A 19,265-nucleotide genomic window follows, 5' to 3' on the forward strand; every position below is an offset into this window, starting at 1 on the left:
CTAAACATAAAGCGCAGGAACACCATTTGAAAATGACACTCTTGAGGAAAAACAGAATCATAAACAATAATCCCAAACATGTGACTATCTAAAAAATGCAGAGTTTTGTAATGTAGCCAGCTGTCGCTGTGGTACTGCGCAAACACAAGTCCTAATCCGCACCGCTGACCAACAATGTTAGAACTGGGATTTCTGGTAGGCTAAGGCTGACGCCAAAGCCAGGCAGAAACCACCATTCTAGTCAGGGCAAGGTCGTTAGTAACAGTAACTGTTTCAGTAATTAGTTCACCTTCCCTCTGTATAAAACTACAAAAACTTCTATCATTAATTTTTAAAACCTGAGTGTTGTGATCACTTTCCGGCCTCCTTTGAACCTCCATATCTAGTACTGAGGGCCAGAATTCCACATTAACGAGAATGTAGTCTGTACGACTACTAGTTCTACCATTATCAAAGGTCATTGCGCCCTGCCTGTCTGACTGCATCCTCCCATTGACTGCCCACAAACCCCTTTCCAAACAAAGCCCCTTCATTTGGAGGGCGGCCTCAGACCATTTTCTTATGGGTTGTAAGTCTAATTGAGGGATGCCCCATAGCGCATCCACATCTTCACTAGCCTACCATCTTCAAATTTCAAGGGTTCGAAACTACAGTTGAAGTCACCAGCAATGATCAAGTTACTAGTAACTACATCATGTATCAGATGACTTTCCAGAACTGTGATAACATTTGAACCCCTGCCACGCAGCTGTCCCCGCGAGTAGACATTAAATATTGTTATGTCTATGTCTTTTGTTGAACTAACCCGTATGGGCATGATGTTGGGGCACTCAATAGCTAACTCAACCACCCTTATCCCCTCAAATTGTCTCACCCAGCAAGTCAGCCCACCAACTGGTCTACCCCTCTAACCCTTTGTCACAGCCTTTAGATAACCTGGATGATAGACTCCTTCTATAGACCACGTCTCCTGAAATGTCCACACATCAATTGTCTCAATATATGATTACCAGTCTGTGGACTTTATTTTTGATGCAATTCCTGCTATGTTCGAAGAGGATAAAGTCATACATAGCTTAGGGGGACTAGTACCAGCTTTTCTCAAGGCTGGTAGTTGCCTCCTCAATGTTAGCATTGGCTGTTAGGGGTAGGCCTGCGTTAGGGATGCTAGAAAAGGGTGGGGCACAGCCACCTGATCTATCTGGGATAGCAGGCACTGCACCAAATCAAAATTGGTGGCGTTTACAAGCGATTTACTTCCCATGCGAACAAGCCTTATACCATCAATCGGTGTAACACATGGGAGTAAATCCTGACTACCCAACATATTTCAACCACCTTTTTAACTCTACACCCTATAGACCTCAGTGAGGTGTCTTCTATTTGCAGTTTAATGTTCCTTTCTAGTCCTAGGGTAACATTTTCCAGAGTAACTGCAGTACTTTACAAATTCCTGTCTTTCTAAATCCTGGTCCACTCCTAATAAACTAATGAAATAAAGTAGAATGATAAATAAAATAAGAAAGTAGAAACACACCGAAGACTCACATTAATTATGTAAAAAAAAAAAACTGACGACCAGGAAAACAATGTTAAGCATGTCACTGTACAATTGCCTTCTTCCCAAGCCCAACAGTGGTCACAAAATCACAGGTGACATTATGAGATACATTGCCGTGAAACCACTGTTGCCATTCCCAGACATCATAATTAACATGACACGAGATACCAAACCTGCCATGTGATTTCAAGCAACACTCTGTTACCTATTCCAGATTCATTGGCTAATTAAGGAGAACAGTAAAATGTGTGCATTTAATTCTATTATATACACAGAACCCAGACTGTCAATCTGGGTCCCTTCCGTTCTGAGACCACAGAACTAACCAAAGGAGTACCTCAGGGATCCTATCTTTGTCCCACTTTATTTAACATCTATGTTGCTCCTTTGGCAGGTTTACTCAGGAAGCTAGGTTTTACACCCATCTCCTATGCTGATGCTACGCAGCTCCTGCTATCCTTTGACAAGCATAATCCTAATGCCCAGTCCATCCTCTCAGAAGGTATGAAAGCCATTGCCAGCTGGATGAGGAAAAATGTCCTCCAGCTCAACTCAGGTGAAACGGAAATTATGCTGTTTGGTGATGCTCCTTTGAGATGGTCTCCGAGCTGGTTGCCAACAGAATTGTGACCTGCACCGGAGCCCAAGACTGCGGTCAAAAACGTAGGGGCCCGACTGGACCAGAACCTAATTACGCAGGAGCAGGCTTCTACCACCATTGGCGCTTGCTTCCATGCACTAGGTCTTTTGCAAAGAGTGTTTCCTTTACTCTCCCTGTGCATTCATAAAACCTTGATCCAGGCACTAGTATTAAGTCGACTAGAATACTTCAATGCATTGCTGATCTCAGCCAGCGAAGCATCATTAAACAAATTGCAAGTGGTTCAAAATCCCGCTGCACGGCTGGATTCCAATACTCCTGCGTTAAACCCCTCTCTTGCAGAGACTGCATTGGTTGCCTGAACGGAAGTGCATCCGCTTCAAGATCTGCTGCATTGCGCATAAAGCCCTAAACGGCAAGGGCCCTAGTTATTTGGCAGAGAAATTAAAAAAATATCAGCCTCTTAGGACACTATGCTCAGGGACCACATCTCTACTTGTGGTCCCACGCTGCAAGAAAGCTCGGCTAGGCAGCAAAGCTTTCTTCCAGTTAGCCCCTACCTTCTGGAATCAACTTTCAATCCATTTACGTGAATTCTCTGACCTCCTGAAGTTCCGCAGGCTTCTGAAGACTCTATTGTTCTAACTTATTCCCATGTTTTTGACCGACTAAGCAGTTCGCAAGCCCAGAGATATCCCTTGGGGGATGATTCAGGCGCTTTATACCTCCTAAATCAAATCAAATCAACTCAGCACTATCCCTATTTGTTCCTTTGCTGTATCAGAGATTAGAAATCCCAAAACTATCAAGGGCATTACTTTTTTGAGATAATGGGAGACATGTTCTAATGAAGAAGGCACTTGTGATAAAAACGCTTTAGAGATAATATAAAAGAAGGCATTCTAATTGATCTTTCTTTTCATTCAATTTACAGATATCAGACGAGGACAGCATTTTGCCACACAAACTACAGGCAGCACTTGTGCAAATTCTGGAACAACGAAATGACATCTTGTCCCACGAGCAACACTTTTCAGAAGGTGATTTATACTGTACATACACAAAAGTAAAAAGCCATTTATGTTAAATAGTTGGCCATAACGAAAAGCAACCTATCTTTGTATGCTTTGAGGTAAATTATATTAATTAAAATGTATTTTAATGAATACTGAAAAGACATTCTTGCATTTTCATTTTTTTCTCATAGCAATATCAAATATTCTCCCAGCTAACCTACACATCAGTTTTTATATGTTTTATGAATGGTCTTAAAATCACACCTAGACTCTCATTATGAGTGGCCACTTCATTCTGATGCAGGTGGTAATAACAGTGTTCACTTTAGCATGGATCACTTGTGGTATTGCCCAGGGCTCTAATTTTCATCCTCTTCCTCACCTTTTTAATATCTATGTGAGCACCTTAGCCAAAGCATTTGTAAAGACAGGTTCCAAAATGTACATCTATGCGGACGGCATTCAGATATTGCTGCCCTTGGATAATAATCCTTCATCCCATTCGGCATTGCAAAAAATGACAAGCAGACAGTTAATCTGTCAAAGCTATAGTGAGCCAAATGCCGGAAGTCCGATTACATTGTATTTCTTCTGAGTTATTCAAAACATAAATCCTTATTATATATGCATTCAGTAGTTATAAATATAATTGTTTTACAATATTAGGACACCTTGATGCTTCTTTAGGTAGGGTTTTATGGACACCTGTGGCCAGAGTTTTATTAAAGAACTGCCCAAATATATTTGTGTCATGAAACATCTTTTTTATCAGGTCTGTAAATGTTGACAGACCCACAAAGATAAACTAAAAAGTGGTATGAGGAACGCTTGAGTACATTTCTACCATTCCTGTCCATTATTTTTTTGCCCATCATGTTACTCTAGACTGGGACCAGCCATGTGCAAATCATATACTACATACATGCTCCAAAAAGAACAGTCTAGCTCATAGTGCTAGATCAGGTCTCCTCCACTCAAGGAACTCAAGAACAGTATAAGCCTTACTGGGCCGTATATCTGAAGTGCAGCTTAAGTCATGTGGCGCAGTGAGCACAGGGTGTAAATCTGGACTTACAAGTCACAGGTAGTGTGTCTCACCTAGATAAACAAAAAAGTGAAGGGCATAATTCTTGAATGAATCTCTTCCATTAGCAATTCCCCTGTGAACATTCCATAGGATCTCTTTTTGCCCATCATACCCACAGTATTTTAGGTATGAAAGTAGATAGAGGAAATGTTTATAAAAATAAAATTAATTTGCTTTGATCTTTCATTCAAATGTGTTGCTATAGGTATGTTTCCTTTTTTATAATGAAAATCTTTTCTCTTGTTTTTAAATGGAAGAGGGTAGGTCTCTTTTTAAGTACAGTTTAAAATAAATATGAAACAATTTGTTGAGAAACTGCAAATATACAAATGTGTAAAATTTAATATCAGTAAAGTGTAGCATCTTCAATCTTACTTTTTTCTTTCATAAAGATGTAACGCTGAACTCCCTGGTTTCTGAGGCATTTGTTCGCTTCTTCGTGGAGATTGTTGGGCATTACTCTTTGCACATGTATGTCAATGAGAAAGGAGAGCGAATCTTCCAGCGAGACTCATTTCGGAAATCCCACACATCACGCAGTGTTCGGCAGTTTTTAGATATGTTCATGGAAACTCAGATGTTTGCTGGGTTCACCCAGGACCGGGAGCTTCGGAAAAGCGGAGTTAAAGGTACATCATTTTACTATTGCAAATATAATATAGAAATGAGGCTTAAATATTTCAAATAAGTTGTACATTTTTGTGTTTTAGTGCGTTTGCACATTGTTAACACAGAGTAAACCAATGGAAAAATGCAATTGTGAACATAGCCGCCAGATTGAACAAAAGAACACCATATGATTTAGCTTTACAGAACTAGGAGTTTCTGAGGAAAATCAGGTTATTCACAGGATCGCTGGAATTATGCAATTCTGTGACCACTGCATTTGACTAATAATGATGGACTTTCCATATTTGCCACATAATACATCATCTGTTTGCAGATTTTACACAAAAAATTGTTTCCATCTCAAATGGATCAAAAATTACAAACCACATGGAAGGTCCTTTGTAAAGGTTGCCTGATCATCTTTCAGTTGCTTATTGGGTGTGTTAAATTGGTGAAATCTTTTCCCAGACAGTGATACCACGTGCCTCTTCTCGCTGTATAATTTAGTCAAACCTGCCGTATAAATTGGTCCTCCTCTGCCTCATAAATCCAGTGGCCATGATTATAGAGAATTTAATTTACATGTAGGGACCAGCACTGATTCAGTGAGCCTCTGACTAGCTGGCCATTTTCTTCTTTGTCATAACTGTAAGGATATACAAATACATATGATATTACAATGTAGTAGAAATAAATTCATTGATCATATCTCACATATAGAGCTACGTTTGGTGTCTTTTTTAATAAAGAGTACTGCGAAAAATGTAAAAAACATTGTTATGTTTATTTCTATTTAAAACAAAGCAAACTGTTGAGATTATGCACTATTATCAAATACAATGTAACAAAGATCTGATAAAATTGAACGACAGACTTAAATATACACCAGTGTTTGGGTACACAATGAAAGCTTTCAGTTCATGTTCATAAAGAAATCTATCAGTTCTTCTCCCTCCATTTGTGAAGATCTAATAGGCATAGTTTATCTATTACTTAGGTGATCCAAGCCATTTCAAAAACACTCCTGATTATTTATAGCAATATGGAACCACCTTCCATTAATTCCAAACATGGTACAATCTTAAATAGTTATAAGTGATATAAGTAGATTGGAGTCATTCATGACAAACAAATGACCCCTACAGTGCAATATATATCTTTTTTTTAACACTTTATTATTTTCTGGTAAAAAGAGAAGGCCGAACATTACACATATCAATATATCAGCATTAATAAGACTTGCATGTCTTAAAAAACATTAAAACAATATGTATCAAAAGACAATATAGAGAACTCAGCATCATGTACATTCGAAAATAAATATTCTGCAATGAAGCAATGGTGGCTGGAGTGGGACAATAAGGGGAAGGGGTATCTAAGTCAACCGTGTCTTGGCTAGTGGTACAGAGAGAAGGGCTGTTGGTAGGCGATTGAGGGGATGTATTAAGAAGGTCTGATTCTAGGGTTTGTAAATAGTTGCGAAGGGGGGTTGTAATGTAGCATAAACTTTGCTAGTTAAAACGCAGTATGTCATACTCCTGTGCCAGGCTGTAGAGGTGGGACAAAATGTGTTTGCCCCAATAACAATGCAATGGCTGAGAACTGGCAAAGAGTTTTAGGAAAAGACGAAACATTACCTGGGAGTGCCAGGAGGGGCAGGGCTCAAGGGTCAGTGAAGTCATATGGGATAAAATCTCAAAGACCGCTGTCCAATATGTGGCAATGATGGGACAGTGCCTTGTCAGCTTCTGGTGCTTTGCACTTAGATATAGTGCAGTAATTAAACAAAGATTTCCCAAATGCATATCTAAAATCAGTTTGAGTAAACCATGCTTTTAACTACTTCTTGACAACCTAAATAGAGTTCACACTCTCTTCCTGTCAGATTATGTAGTCATTTATCACAAGCCTTTAAATATGAACCATATAATGTCAAATTGATCTGTTTTAGGTCACTGAGTATTTACCTTCCCAAACTTCTACTGGCCTTAACTGTGGAAATATAAAATGTAACATGGCAAGTAATGACCATTTGAATTGTATGTTCTCTAATTGACTTCATATCCAAGTTCAGTCAAATGACCTGAATATTGGTTCCTTGATGAAACTCCAAAGGCTCTGCCACGTGGAATCTTCCTCAGTTACAGCAAATTTGGGGATCACAGTTGCCGGCCATAGATTGTTACATGGATAACTTTTGTTGAGTAAGTCCGGAGGGCAATGATTCTCCTTTATACTTAACACTAAACTTTAAGAGGCTATTACATGGCCTGGTTTTCATAAAGAGATTCCATGTCATCTTTTTTTCAAATATTATGCCTAAATATCTACATTCTGCTACTTACTCTAACTTGTGATTAGCTATACACAAGGAACCTTTATCTTTCAAGACACCAAAAGTCAATATTAAGTGCTGGTAAATTTCCCTTTGCGTATCCAAAGAGAATACTGATGATTCTTTGCAGCCCTACTAACATCTGATCCAATGACAATAGAGCAAGATCATAAAAAATGCTTGGATTTTGTTAAGCCCTAGCCAAGATGGATTGGAAGTAGTAAGCTTCAATAGAAGAAGAAATAATTTCTGAAAATAATAAATATATTGGAAGTAGTAGATCCTGTCAGCTTCTTCTCTATTCATAAATCGTTTGATTAGACAATAGAATGGCATAATGAGCAAACAAAGAATAGGGAAACAACCCACAACTTTGTGTTTTGTTATCAGTTTGTTTATAACACTAATAGACCTTCATTATGCTGAAGAAATATCTTCCTTATCTCTGATGGACACAGTATCAATGAATACTCACAGTGGCATAAAAAACCTTGAGGGGGCCCCCTGCAAAATACAGACTCACTCAGGAGCTCGCAGGCCAGGGTACTGTATTGAGGGGCTCACTGGACCTTGGGTGGCCCCCGCACTGTGGATGCTGCAGGGGCCTTTGTTACACAACTGAATACTCATATGAAATGTTCTAAGATGAAGAGCCTTCTATATTCAGTTTCTCATATCACTTCATTGTTATGTTGCTCAGCCTCTAATAAAGTAATAAAATATCAATTAGCCATTTGTAAATGACATTAAATAATGAGAGCTGTACAGTCAGGTTGTGCAAATTCTGGTAAATCACTCTTTCTGAATTAGCTGCTAATATTCACCCATCATAAAACCTGTGCTGAGATTCAGCATCACCCAAGGCCTTGTAACTCTTTGAAATTCACTATCACAGAGCTCAGTAAGTCACTGAAGTTAGTTGGCCTACAGCACCATCTCACTCACTAAAGTTAATCATCTCTAAATGCCCCGCTCAGTGAAATGTATAATTTGTCCTCTCCTCACTCTTTAAAATATCCCTTAATTCATCCCCTCATCAAAGTGAAGTTCACCCGCATTCATGTCTTTCTCACTGGCTGAAATCAATATTCAGGCACCATCTCTAGCTCACAGAGATTAACCAAAACCATATCTCAAATTGTCTGTCTTATAATATTCATTACATTGACTTGCAACACCCAATTCCCTCTTCTTTTGAACTACAGTCTCCTATTTGAAAGCTTATCAGAAGACCAAACAATTCCTTTATTCCAAATACTGCTCTTACACTTATGCTGTTACTTTGTTCCTTATTTAAACTAACAATTAACAATTTGCTGTATGTCATGTGAAGTAGGTGTTTATATATGTATTAGAATTGCCAATTTGAAGTTATACTCCAGTTCCTTTTTAGACATTGCTGCTAGAATTACTCTGTATTAATTATGTACATTGTAATGCACATTTATATTGTAGATAATATTTTCAATACTCCCTCAGCCATCCAATTTCTGTGTCAACTACAACTTCTGCTACTAATACTTATTATTATTAGTTTATAAAGCACGATCAGCTACCCATAACCTGGTACTGGGGAGGGAGCTTGCTAGGGAGATACAAAGAGAAAAGAGAGCAAAGCAATTGAAAACACAAGTTTTCAGGTCTTTCTGGGTACGAAAATAGTGAGGCTCAGGGACAGATAAAGAGGAAAAAAGGTATTTGAAAATTTAGATTTACGAGTAGGCGCACCCTATCTGATGAGTCCATTAAATTCGAGGTCTTGCGTGAATGAAGGCTGGGCAAACCAATTGAAAAGCACAATAGCATATGTACAGAGGTTTAAAGACTAATGTTTTAGCTTCCAGTCAATGAAGAGTTTTGAAGTGGTAAGAGATGGAGAAGTGTGAAGCAAGTAATAGGAGGAGCCTGTAAGAGAGATTTGCTAAATTCACTGTCAGAGACATCGAGGAAGGCTGAAATGTAATGAGTTACCATAGTCAATGTGGTATAAAATAACTGCCAGAATCACAGACTGAATTATATTGCAAACCTTGTGCAAGTAAAGGAAATAGGAGGGCATACAAAACATTAATTTGCTTCATAATGGGTTGAAATAAGTAATAAATGGCACCCTTTCTTTGCCGGGTCCATGTGAATGGCCGAACAGGACCATAAAATGTAGATTAAGTCACAGTGTTGAACGCCCCACCTCTGGCAGAGGTTGTGATGCAGGTTTAGGCCCATTTAAGCTTCCATAGTGACCAGTACCAGCCGGTCAGGACCTCAAAGTACAATAATTTTAATTTGGACTTCCAAAGGACTGTGTCATGAACTAAAAATATGGTTTCCCAGTCATTGGGAGGGTATGCCTTAATTCGTAGAAGCTGTCACTTGAATCTGGTGGCAATGAGGGTCGGGAGTGAGTGTAGGATTTTATCAAGACCCCAAACAGGCCAGATACCACAACCCTGTATTGATACAATGTATGCATGTATTAGAGGAAAGGTGATATATGCATTTCCACAGAAAGTGCCCCACAGGTAGAGTGGACAGAATGTGCCAGTTGGTGATACTGCCAATGATCCATGTCTTGAAGCCCAAATTCTTCTCAAAGCATCAGGAATGATTTAAGCCTCCTCTTGTCAAATATTTCATCCACTCATTGCAGAACGCACACATACCAGGATGCCCAGAAAAGTAGCTGGCCGCCTATACACAGGGCTGGATAATGCCAAAATGGTGCCATATGATGCAGCAGGGTGAGATATCCACCTGTTTGTGGACATCTTTCCAAGCCACTGCATTTGCTGCCAAAATCAGGGTTCACACTACTGGGTTGGTGGTAGAGAGATAAGGGAAAATGCCATGTTTCTGAAGCAAAGGATAACATGCTCAAGGCAGACCCAAAACAGGTTCACATCCACAAATCAAAAGCGCTGCCAGCTGCGATAAGTGGAAGTTCAGGCTATTGGAGGCTATATGGGAAAACTGCAGTCTGCCCACCAGTGCATCCGCCCATAAATGAAATGCATAGAACCTGGGTTTGAACCCACTCCTGATGTGGGATTTGATATAAGAATCAATTTCTACTAGAAGGTGTTTGGATATTAGGAGGGGTAGCATGCTCAAGAGGTCATGGAAGTAGGGTGCTTCTTATTTTCACAGTTTGGACTTTCATAAATAGTGACAGATTGAGATGTGACCATTTCAGCGATGTTTCAATTAGGGGAAGGAAATTATCCTCCACCATATGGAGAGTCCCCTATTGATACAAATTCCCTGGTACATGGGGGCTCTCTGATATCCATCTTATGTTGTAGCCCTGAACACAAGCAAGGGTAGTGATTCTGGACATGGGAAGAGTCTCACTTTTTGACCAGTTGACTTTGTAGCTCGACAGGGTAGAGAAGTCCTCTATGATAGGCATTGCAGCCAATATAAAGCAGAGCCCTAATCTCACCAGCATGGGTAGGTCACCCTCTACATCCTGTGTCTTACAGACAGCCCTGGCTAAAGGTTCTTTGGCAAGGAGGAACAGCAGCAGTGATAAAGGACATCCATGCCTGGTCCTTAAGGCAATCTAGAGGGACTCTGACAGGAAACCTACACAGGATAACTCAGCCATCAGGCTGCCTTACCGTAGTTGGACCTTACTGATAAAGTTGTCTCCCAATCCCATGCAGGACATAACTTGAAAAAGGTGTTGTTAATCCACACTATTGAATGCCTTTTCAGCAGTAGCCTTGAGTTCTCAGATAGTCTGGGAAGAGTAGTATGCTGCAAATCTGTTCACTATATCCCTGAGATGCCCAAAGGTATTGTCCAAGGACCTTTACATTATTATACTGTGCCTTATTTGCCCACTGGGCAGTTAATTCTTCTAAACATTATCTTCACTCAGTGGCTTTAGACAGGTATGATGATTTCTTTGAATACACATGTGGATTACTCATAGTGCTGCATAAACTCACCACTTGCATATTTCCATCACTATTTTCATTCTCCATACCTAATTTGCAGCAAACACCCACACACCCCCTCCACGTCTGCCTTTGCAAAGCACTGCAGTGCTTGCATGTTTCACTAAATTATACTCACAGGACATTGTTCTTGGATTCTTTGAGTGACAGTACAAATGTATAGCTGCAGGAATCTTTAAAATAAAATACACCTTTTTTCTTGCTAAGTAGGATGCAGCTCCTCATATTCTCCAAACTATTTGAAAGTGTCATTGTCTTACTGCCAGTTTGCCAATATGCCTAGAAACTGCTAGAAATGATAACTGCAGCATAAAATGAGAGATGCAAGCTTATTGATTAAGACAAAATAACAAGATATAATGGGCAATTTTTTACTTTATAAACATGGGTACTATATCTCTCTGTTTCAGTCGTTCCTTTATTCATGTATGCTGTGTACTGGCCTTGCTCTTCCTAAACTATTTTGTTTACCAAAAAAACATTCTCTTTAACAGGTCTGTTCGAGGTGCGTGCCTGCGAGTATTTGGAGAGCATACCTGAATCTGAACCTAGTGGTGTGAATAAATTTCTAAGAGGCCTAGGTAAGTGCATATGAATGGGTTTTACTGTTGTCATCCCCTCAATGTGTGACTCCTTCTCCATTTCTCTTACTCTGCAGTCTAGAGACCTCACTGCTATGCAGCCCAGGCGCAGCACTCGAATGACTGATCACTGTGCCCAACAGGAAAAAGGAGATTTAGTAAGGGTGTGTTATGAGCAATCAGTCTGTGGAAAGCAGGGAGTCCTTCCTGGCCCACTGGCCCCAGGGAATGTACAACACTCAATAGAGCCCCCATGACTCAGCTCAGAGGCTGCACTTCTATTCTAAAGGGAATACAGCCTTAGCCACATACTGTGATGAAATTAACCGTCTCATCCAAGAGCCTTCGCTCACCACCAACAGCTCCTCCATTCCTATGGCTCACCAGACCTGCACATCAGGCGTCAGAAGCAGGAAGTGGTGGGGAGACCACAGCTTAGAAAGAACAACGAGCCCATGTGTAGTAGAAAGCATGGCCTATTTGCCTAAGGGTAATTGCGGCCACAACCAGCTCCTAGCCTGCAGGCCAAGCACTTGCTGATTCCAAGGTAGGTGGGCAAAGTCACAGGCCAGTCTAATCTGACTGCCGTGTGCAGCCCTGGGCAATGCATTCAGGATGGATTCTGCTGCTGTTGTAAGGACTGTCAGGGCAATCACAGTACTACTGGGCATAGGGACTGCTTCCCAGTCTAGTGCACCACAACTGGCTCAGAATTGAATTGTAATGTACGGATTTGGCAGGATGTGGGGCTGAAAAGTCATTGCACATTGCCTATATTTATTAGTACTATTTTTGAACCTTTGCGCATACATAATTTTTATCAACCTGAATGCATCCTCTTGGCTCACCGCTAATAGAATTTTGTGATTAGTATTGTTTATCCAATTTATAAATATGATTACTTTTGTCTTTGTAAATTAAATGAAAAAGGATAGTGTCAGTGATTCTTTTGCATTTTATATATTTTTCCTTTCAAGATACTTGCATTTTGGTGCATACTCACAATGTCACATGATAGTACCACACACCTGCTTTATTAAGAGTTTGGTTTTGTTTGTGTTTCATAGATGTTCTTACTGGTTTATCTGTGAAGCCTCAGAGCTACATTACATTCCAAGAATTAAACACTTGGGATAAAATGACTTATATGAAAGGTTGCAGGAAAGAGGCTTAGATAAATGTACTTTCTTTGTTAGGCGTTATGTATGCCATCCAAAATATGGAATCAGTTAGGGTTGTGTCAAAATCTAAATTAATTGGTGTAATATATCTAAAGTTTGTAATTTTGTTATATTTGTATTTTAGGGAATAAAATGAAGTTTCGTCAAAAGAAGTGAGAAGCCAGTGACGTAATTAAGGACAGATATGAAATACTGTGTGAAATTCAACTATGTCTTTGGTAGACTGTTACACAGAGGAAATTTTTATTTTCTCCAAAGGTGGAGTTCGACAGACTGAAACTCAGTGAGCCAGTCAGAATACTGCAAGAAACTCATTTCTAGTAATCACGAGTTCATGCTTCAACTGGAGGGCTTCTGCACATTTGACTGGAATTATGCTTCCACTAAACATGTCTGTATTTTTTAAATAATACATATTTCTTGATGGTATTGCTACTTTTGAACACCTTGAAATTCCAATTATCACTCTTCAGTGAAAAAATACAGTTTGTGTTTGCCTGCCAACTGCAAAAAGGGATTTTTGGAGGCAACCTCTTCTCAAGACATTGCACCGACAAATGATTGGGGACTACGATCAACAGACTCAAAAATAGTTAATGGCAGCCAGAGTAATTCAAGAAGTAACTTTTTGTAACCCTTGCAAACTAAATCTGCATCCCTGGATCAACTTGAGTGCTTTGGTAAATGCAACTGGATTTCTACTCATACCACATTAAGTATAAAATTTGAAGCACGAACGATTTATGCATCGCATTCCTACTATTTCTCACCATGCGATATTGAATCACTCTTAGGTTAAAAGTGCCTATTTTAATTTTCCTTATATATAAGAACTGAGTAAAATGTGTTTACAACAGGTATTATGGCATTGGTGAGAAATAGACCTGTAGGAAATCAATGTGAGATATGTGGCCCTAACAACTGTTCAAAATGAGTTTTGCCTAACAAAGTATTTGTGCCTACTGGGGCTAGTATGCATGTTCATACCTAAGGTGTTAATTACTGGCAGTGTTGCTTGGGTGGAACCAAGTTAAGTCTCTCTAAGGTTACTTTATTCAAATGTTCCAAATGCCCATTGCTATTTATTTTGTTGCTTTGTCCATCTGTTAGAAACTAATAGAATATGTTTTTTAAAGCACGCCATCATCACAAACCTATGCATTATAATGTTGACATAATGGAGGTGAACATTCAGGCCCTTCACATTATAGTTCTTGTTTATCTTGTACATAGTTACAATCATTTAAATGGGTCAAAACGTATACCAATCATTAACAAATGTACATATAGAAGTGCCGTGTGTAGTTCTGGTCCTAGAATTCAGAAGAAAGGATCTACATGATTAATAGGTACAATCTTGTTTTACTTTTTTCAAACCAAAAATATGGTGGGCATTTGAATGTGGGAGCCATAAATAGCTTCACCAAGTGCATATTGAATTGTTTGCCTACTTGGCTTAGACTTATTGGTTACTTTTTTGACCAAAATACCAACAAAATCATGTAATCTACGTTGACCTATTGCTCTTTAGTCCTTTTTCTGTCTGTTGCCAATGTTGCAGTATTTTTCTGAATGTTCAAGTATCATTCACTTTAATGTGTCAGCACTGGAAGATTGTAATTGATATTTATGAATGATGGTTGTTGTACAGCCATTCTCCTAAAATTGTTTTGTTATAATGGAGAAGTAATATACCATATTTGTATATAATTTATGATTCTCACATGGCTGTCCAAAATTACAGCTAATATAGAACTGTGCCCAAAATAATACTTTTCCCATGCAAATAACTCAGATAGTACTAATGGCAAGTAGAATGTAAAGAAAAACCTCTGCGAAACACCAAATGTTATTACCAGCATATGTTGTATATGTGATGTACAAACCAGTTCTAAGTCCCCCATCTTTTTTGGTGTAATATTGACTTGCATATATAAGTGCTTACAATTAGAAGCTTTCTTAATAGTATTTTTCAGAAAAAACATGCATTTAATATTTATAAACCATAATTCACAATCATTACCTCTTGATTGGATAAACACAGATCACTAGTAATTTACCATTTCTGAACTGAAAACAAATGATTTTGGGAACTGTGATCATTTTCAGGATCCCTTGCCAGTGTTGGATTAAGAAAATCCTATAGAAATATGTCACTTATGTAATTATGTCTGTGTAAAGAAATTAACCCATTTGTAAACCATAACCCTTAACATGTGAAAGAAAAGAAAAACAAGAGAAGAGAGAATTATCTTTATTATAATAACAGTTATTATTATGGAATGGGCAGGGCCTTCATTCATACCTTTTCAGAAGTCTGCTGAAGTTCAAGATCTGAAAAACTTGATATAATATATTCTAGATCACGTGATCGTTAGTCAATAATCTAGATTCAGGAATCAAATTCAGCAGAAGGTATCCACCAACATCAACGTTATTTTACTATGTCATTTATTAATGGGGGAAAATTATGCTAGATTTATTGACTTACAATCCCTGAAATAGCGCTGATTTGATATCAGAACTTAATTATTAGTGTTGTTAAATAAAAATTCATCTGTGTTTGGCCCTTACACCTCTCGTCTGAGGTTCTATAATATGACAAGTCATTTAAATGAGTGTCAGTTGTTTACTGGAGCATTTTTGAGGCTCTTTGCTCATATTGAGTTTTTGGAGATTTGTAAATAAATCTATTTATCTATGTATAGCTATACTGAAAGAAAGTATGTTCATTAACATTACTCCAATTTGATCAATTATGGGCCTGATTCACAAAGGTAAACTTAGACCAAAAGTCTAAGTTTAGACCTAAAGTCTAACTTTACTATTACTAAAGTTAGACTTTTAGTCTACGTTTAGACCAAAAGTCTAACTTTAGTAGTAGTAGTAAAGTTAGACTTTTGGTCTAAGTTAGACTTTTGGTCTAAACTTAGACCAAAAGTCTAACTTTAGTAGTAGTGAAGTTAGACTTTTGGTCTAAGTTAGACTTAGACCACAAGTCGAACTTTAGTAGTAGTAAAGACTTCAGGTCTAAACTTAAACTTTTGGTCTAAGTTTACCTTTGTGAATCAGGCCCAATATCTTTTGCTCTATTGTTTAATTGCTTGTAAAAAATCTTATTGCTAGAAACAACATAAATTTCTGTGTTGGGAAAATACAGGACAGGGAAATGTTGCTTACGCTTTTTAATGTTTTGTAATCGCTATCCTACTGTAACCATATGGCTCAAACTATGTCTTGAAGTGTGAAAGTCTAAAGATGCGCTCCAATACTGAAATGTCAAGGAGAGTCGAAAATATCCTAGTGTGCAAATCCGCAAATCCTATGGATAGAAGTTATGTAAATGGACAGTGAGATTACTGCAAGTAATCTACAAAGATTTAACAAAAACTCAAGCAATTGAGGTATTTACGTTTTTTAAACATATTTTTCTACATATATGTCTTGTATGAACTGCTGTATTTTTCATGGTTTGTTAAGTTAATAAATTAAACCAGTGCAAGAATATTCTATCTTTTTATGTATGTGTTTTCATATTAGCCATGTATGACAACTACAGCAATCGTTTATCCTTTGTTTTTGTTGCTCAGTGTACCTTAAATAATGCAAAGTATCATAGCATACCTTGTGACAGGCTTAAAGAAAAGGGGACTTGAGAGAACATTACTGATTTCTGTGTCCGAATCATTTAAATACCTCTTTACATTACACAAAGGATGGTTGCACATATCATTTTAATTTTAAAAAACTTTATTTCGGTCAGTGTGACCTTAAAAGTACAGCTCCTAAAATCATATGTTAAAATACATAAAGGCATACAGATATCAGTTTGGAAAGTTATAAAAAACACAATACACCTGAGTATATAAGTTGACTACCATCATACATTATAAAAAATAATAATTTTTTAGGTGAATATTGCTAGGCGGTAAATACATAGTAATTTCGGAAAGTGCGTAGTGCAATGAATAAATAAATAATTTAGCTAAAAGAGAAATTCATAAAAAGAGACAGGTCCATAAGTAAAAAACAATAGACTTAATCACGGGCAACAAATATACTAAGTTAATAAAAATAAAATTATATCCCTTGAATAGATCCTGCACCTCCTTGGATGATTTCAATAAAACCCTTCTAGTACACCACATAGAAAAGAGAAATCCAGCAACTGAAAAAACAATCGGGATGCTGAGGTCAGACTTCCGAAACACCTCTAGGCTGTGCCTGCTGCCAATATTCCTGCAAATCTGACCCAACCATCGTTTCCTTGCTTTATGGTAACCAGGGCAACTAAAGAAAACGTTTAACACTGATTCTTCTGGGAAATCACATACAGGGCAGTGTACCAGTTGCTGGTTACTCCACTTTGCTGTAAAACAGTGGAGCGGAAGAACCCCAAACCTAAATTGTAAAAAAAGCTTTCTTGCCTCCATTGATTTAATAAAATCTAATACTATCTCAAGCGAGAATTATCTTTTATTTCTAAAAAAGCTAGAGATAGTTTGCCTGTTTTGGAACAAGAAAGAATTTGTACCTTTCTAAACTCTTCATAATGGACCTTCATTTGTTTCCTTGAGATTTCAAGACAGGCACAAGCAGGTTCGGTCCAGCAATCGCCCAAGCCCATATTAATTAGTAACGGTTTAATAAGGGCAAACCAAGGAAGTTTTACAGCACCCTGTAACAACATGACTTCAGATAATTCCTCCCTATACGATAAAAGTTCAGAAGTGGTCCACAAGCGACGCCAATACATTAAAGGTTTAAGGCTCGACACTTCTACAATCGCCACTAATCCCGTATCCAATCGCAACGGAATTAATGGAGTGCCCAGTGGTAGTCTGAACAACTGTCTGAGGTATTGAAGTTTGGAATGGCCCCATAACTCGGCGCCATATAATGCGCCTCCTCGAACCTGTGCCTTATACATTTCTAATGCCGGGCTGACGGCTCTCTTGCTGGACCTGCTAAAAACCTTCATGATGCCGCATGTTGATTGAGCTAATTTTAATGTCGACTTAGTAATGTGGGCCCCCCAATCCATGTTTTCAGTAATGGTAATGCCTAGATAAATAAAAGATGAAACTCTTTCCAGGGATTTACCGTTTAGGGAAGGGTTTGGGCGTGTGCGTTTAGGGATATTAAACGCCATAAATTTGGTTTTCTGTAGGTTTATTTCTAAACCCCTTTCCTTACAGAATAATTCAAATTGGTCTAAAACCCTTTGAATCCCCATGGGTGATTTAGATACCAAAAGAGTGTCATCGGCAAACATCATTGCTGAAATTCTGCAGGAGGCTAACTTAGGGGCATCTAGGTCTTTTACTGATTGCAGGGCATCGATCAACCCATTTATATAAAGGCTAAATAACGTAGGCGCAAGCACGCAGCCCTGGCGTACGCCACATTTAATAGGTATGGGAGCTGTAAGTTTTCCATCCCTGCCATATCTTATTTGTGCATAATTATCTTCAATGAGTCACTTGTTGGATTAAGTATACCAGGGCCCCCATCTCACCAAGGACTGACCATAGTTTTTCCCGCGGCACCACATCAAATGCCAACCTCAAGTCTACAAAAATTTGGTATAAGCTGCCCCCCTCCAAGCAGACAGTCTTCCAGTACAACAACTGCAGTCTTAGAACTTGGTCCAAGGTCGACAACCTTTCCCTGAACCCTGCTTGAAGGGAGGACAGTACCTCTTTTTCTTCCATCCAGGATTGTAGCCTGGTAAGCAAGACACGTGCAAATAATTTTGGGGAAATGTCTATTAAACTAATAGATCGGAATGATCTCGGCTCCCAGCCAGCTAGAAGGAACCTTCATGCCCTGCAGTATGGCATTAAAAAGAACCCAGAAGTACGGGGTCCAAATGGCTGGTTCACTCCTGTAAAGGTCCCCTGGGATCTTGTCCAAACCTGGAGCTTTACCCGGTGCTATTTTTACCAGTGCGCCCTCTATTTCCTTTAAACTTATGCATGTGCTTAAACCACTATCAAAGTGAATGTTTAGTTCCCCAGTGCTTGCAGAGCAATCCACTTCACGATAGCAGCAAACAGTTGGGTCTCCCTCAATCAATCAATCAATCAATCATGGCATTTATATAGCGCACTACTCACCCGGAGGGTCTCAAGGCGCTGGGGGGGGGGGTGCTACTGCTCGAACAGCCAGGTCTTGAGCTGCTTCCTGAAGGCGAGGTGGTCCTGGGTCAGGCGGAGGTGGGTCGGAAGGGAGTTCCAAGTCTTGGCAGCCAGGTAGGAGAAGGACCTTCCTCCTGTGGTGGCTCTTCGGATGCGGGGGATGGTGGCGAGGGCGTGGCTGGTCGATCGAAGCTG

At 38.9% G+C, this 19,265-nt stretch overlaps 1 protein-coding gene across 1 annotated transcript in view; it reads left to right on the forward strand.

Annotated features, from left to right (window-relative positions):
* DENND2C (DENN domain containing 2C) overlaps positions 1-16,437 on the forward strand; it is a 354,222-nt gene extending 337,785 nt beyond the window's left edge. The window contains exons 16-19 of the mRNA XM_078644389.1: positions 3,097-3,202; positions 4,658-4,894; positions 11,663-11,749; positions 13,055-16,437. Of these exons, the coding sequence (XP_078500515.1) occupies positions 3,097-3,202; positions 4,658-4,894; positions 11,663-11,749; positions 13,055-13,086 (462 nt within the window). The 3' untranslated portion in view covers positions 13,087-16,437. The remainder of the gene's footprint in view (positions 1-3,096; positions 3,203-4,657; positions 4,895-11,662; positions 11,750-13,054) is intronic.
* The last annotated feature ends 2,828 nt before the right edge of the window (positions 16,438-19,265 follow it).

The sequence above is a fragment of the Lissotriton helveticus genome, chromosome 5_1, assembly GCF_964261635.1.
Source record: "Lissotriton helveticus chromosome 5_1, aLisHel1.1, whole genome shotgun sequence".
NCBI lineage: Eukaryota > Metazoa > Chordata > Amphibia > Caudata > Salamandridae > Lissotriton > Lissotriton helveticus.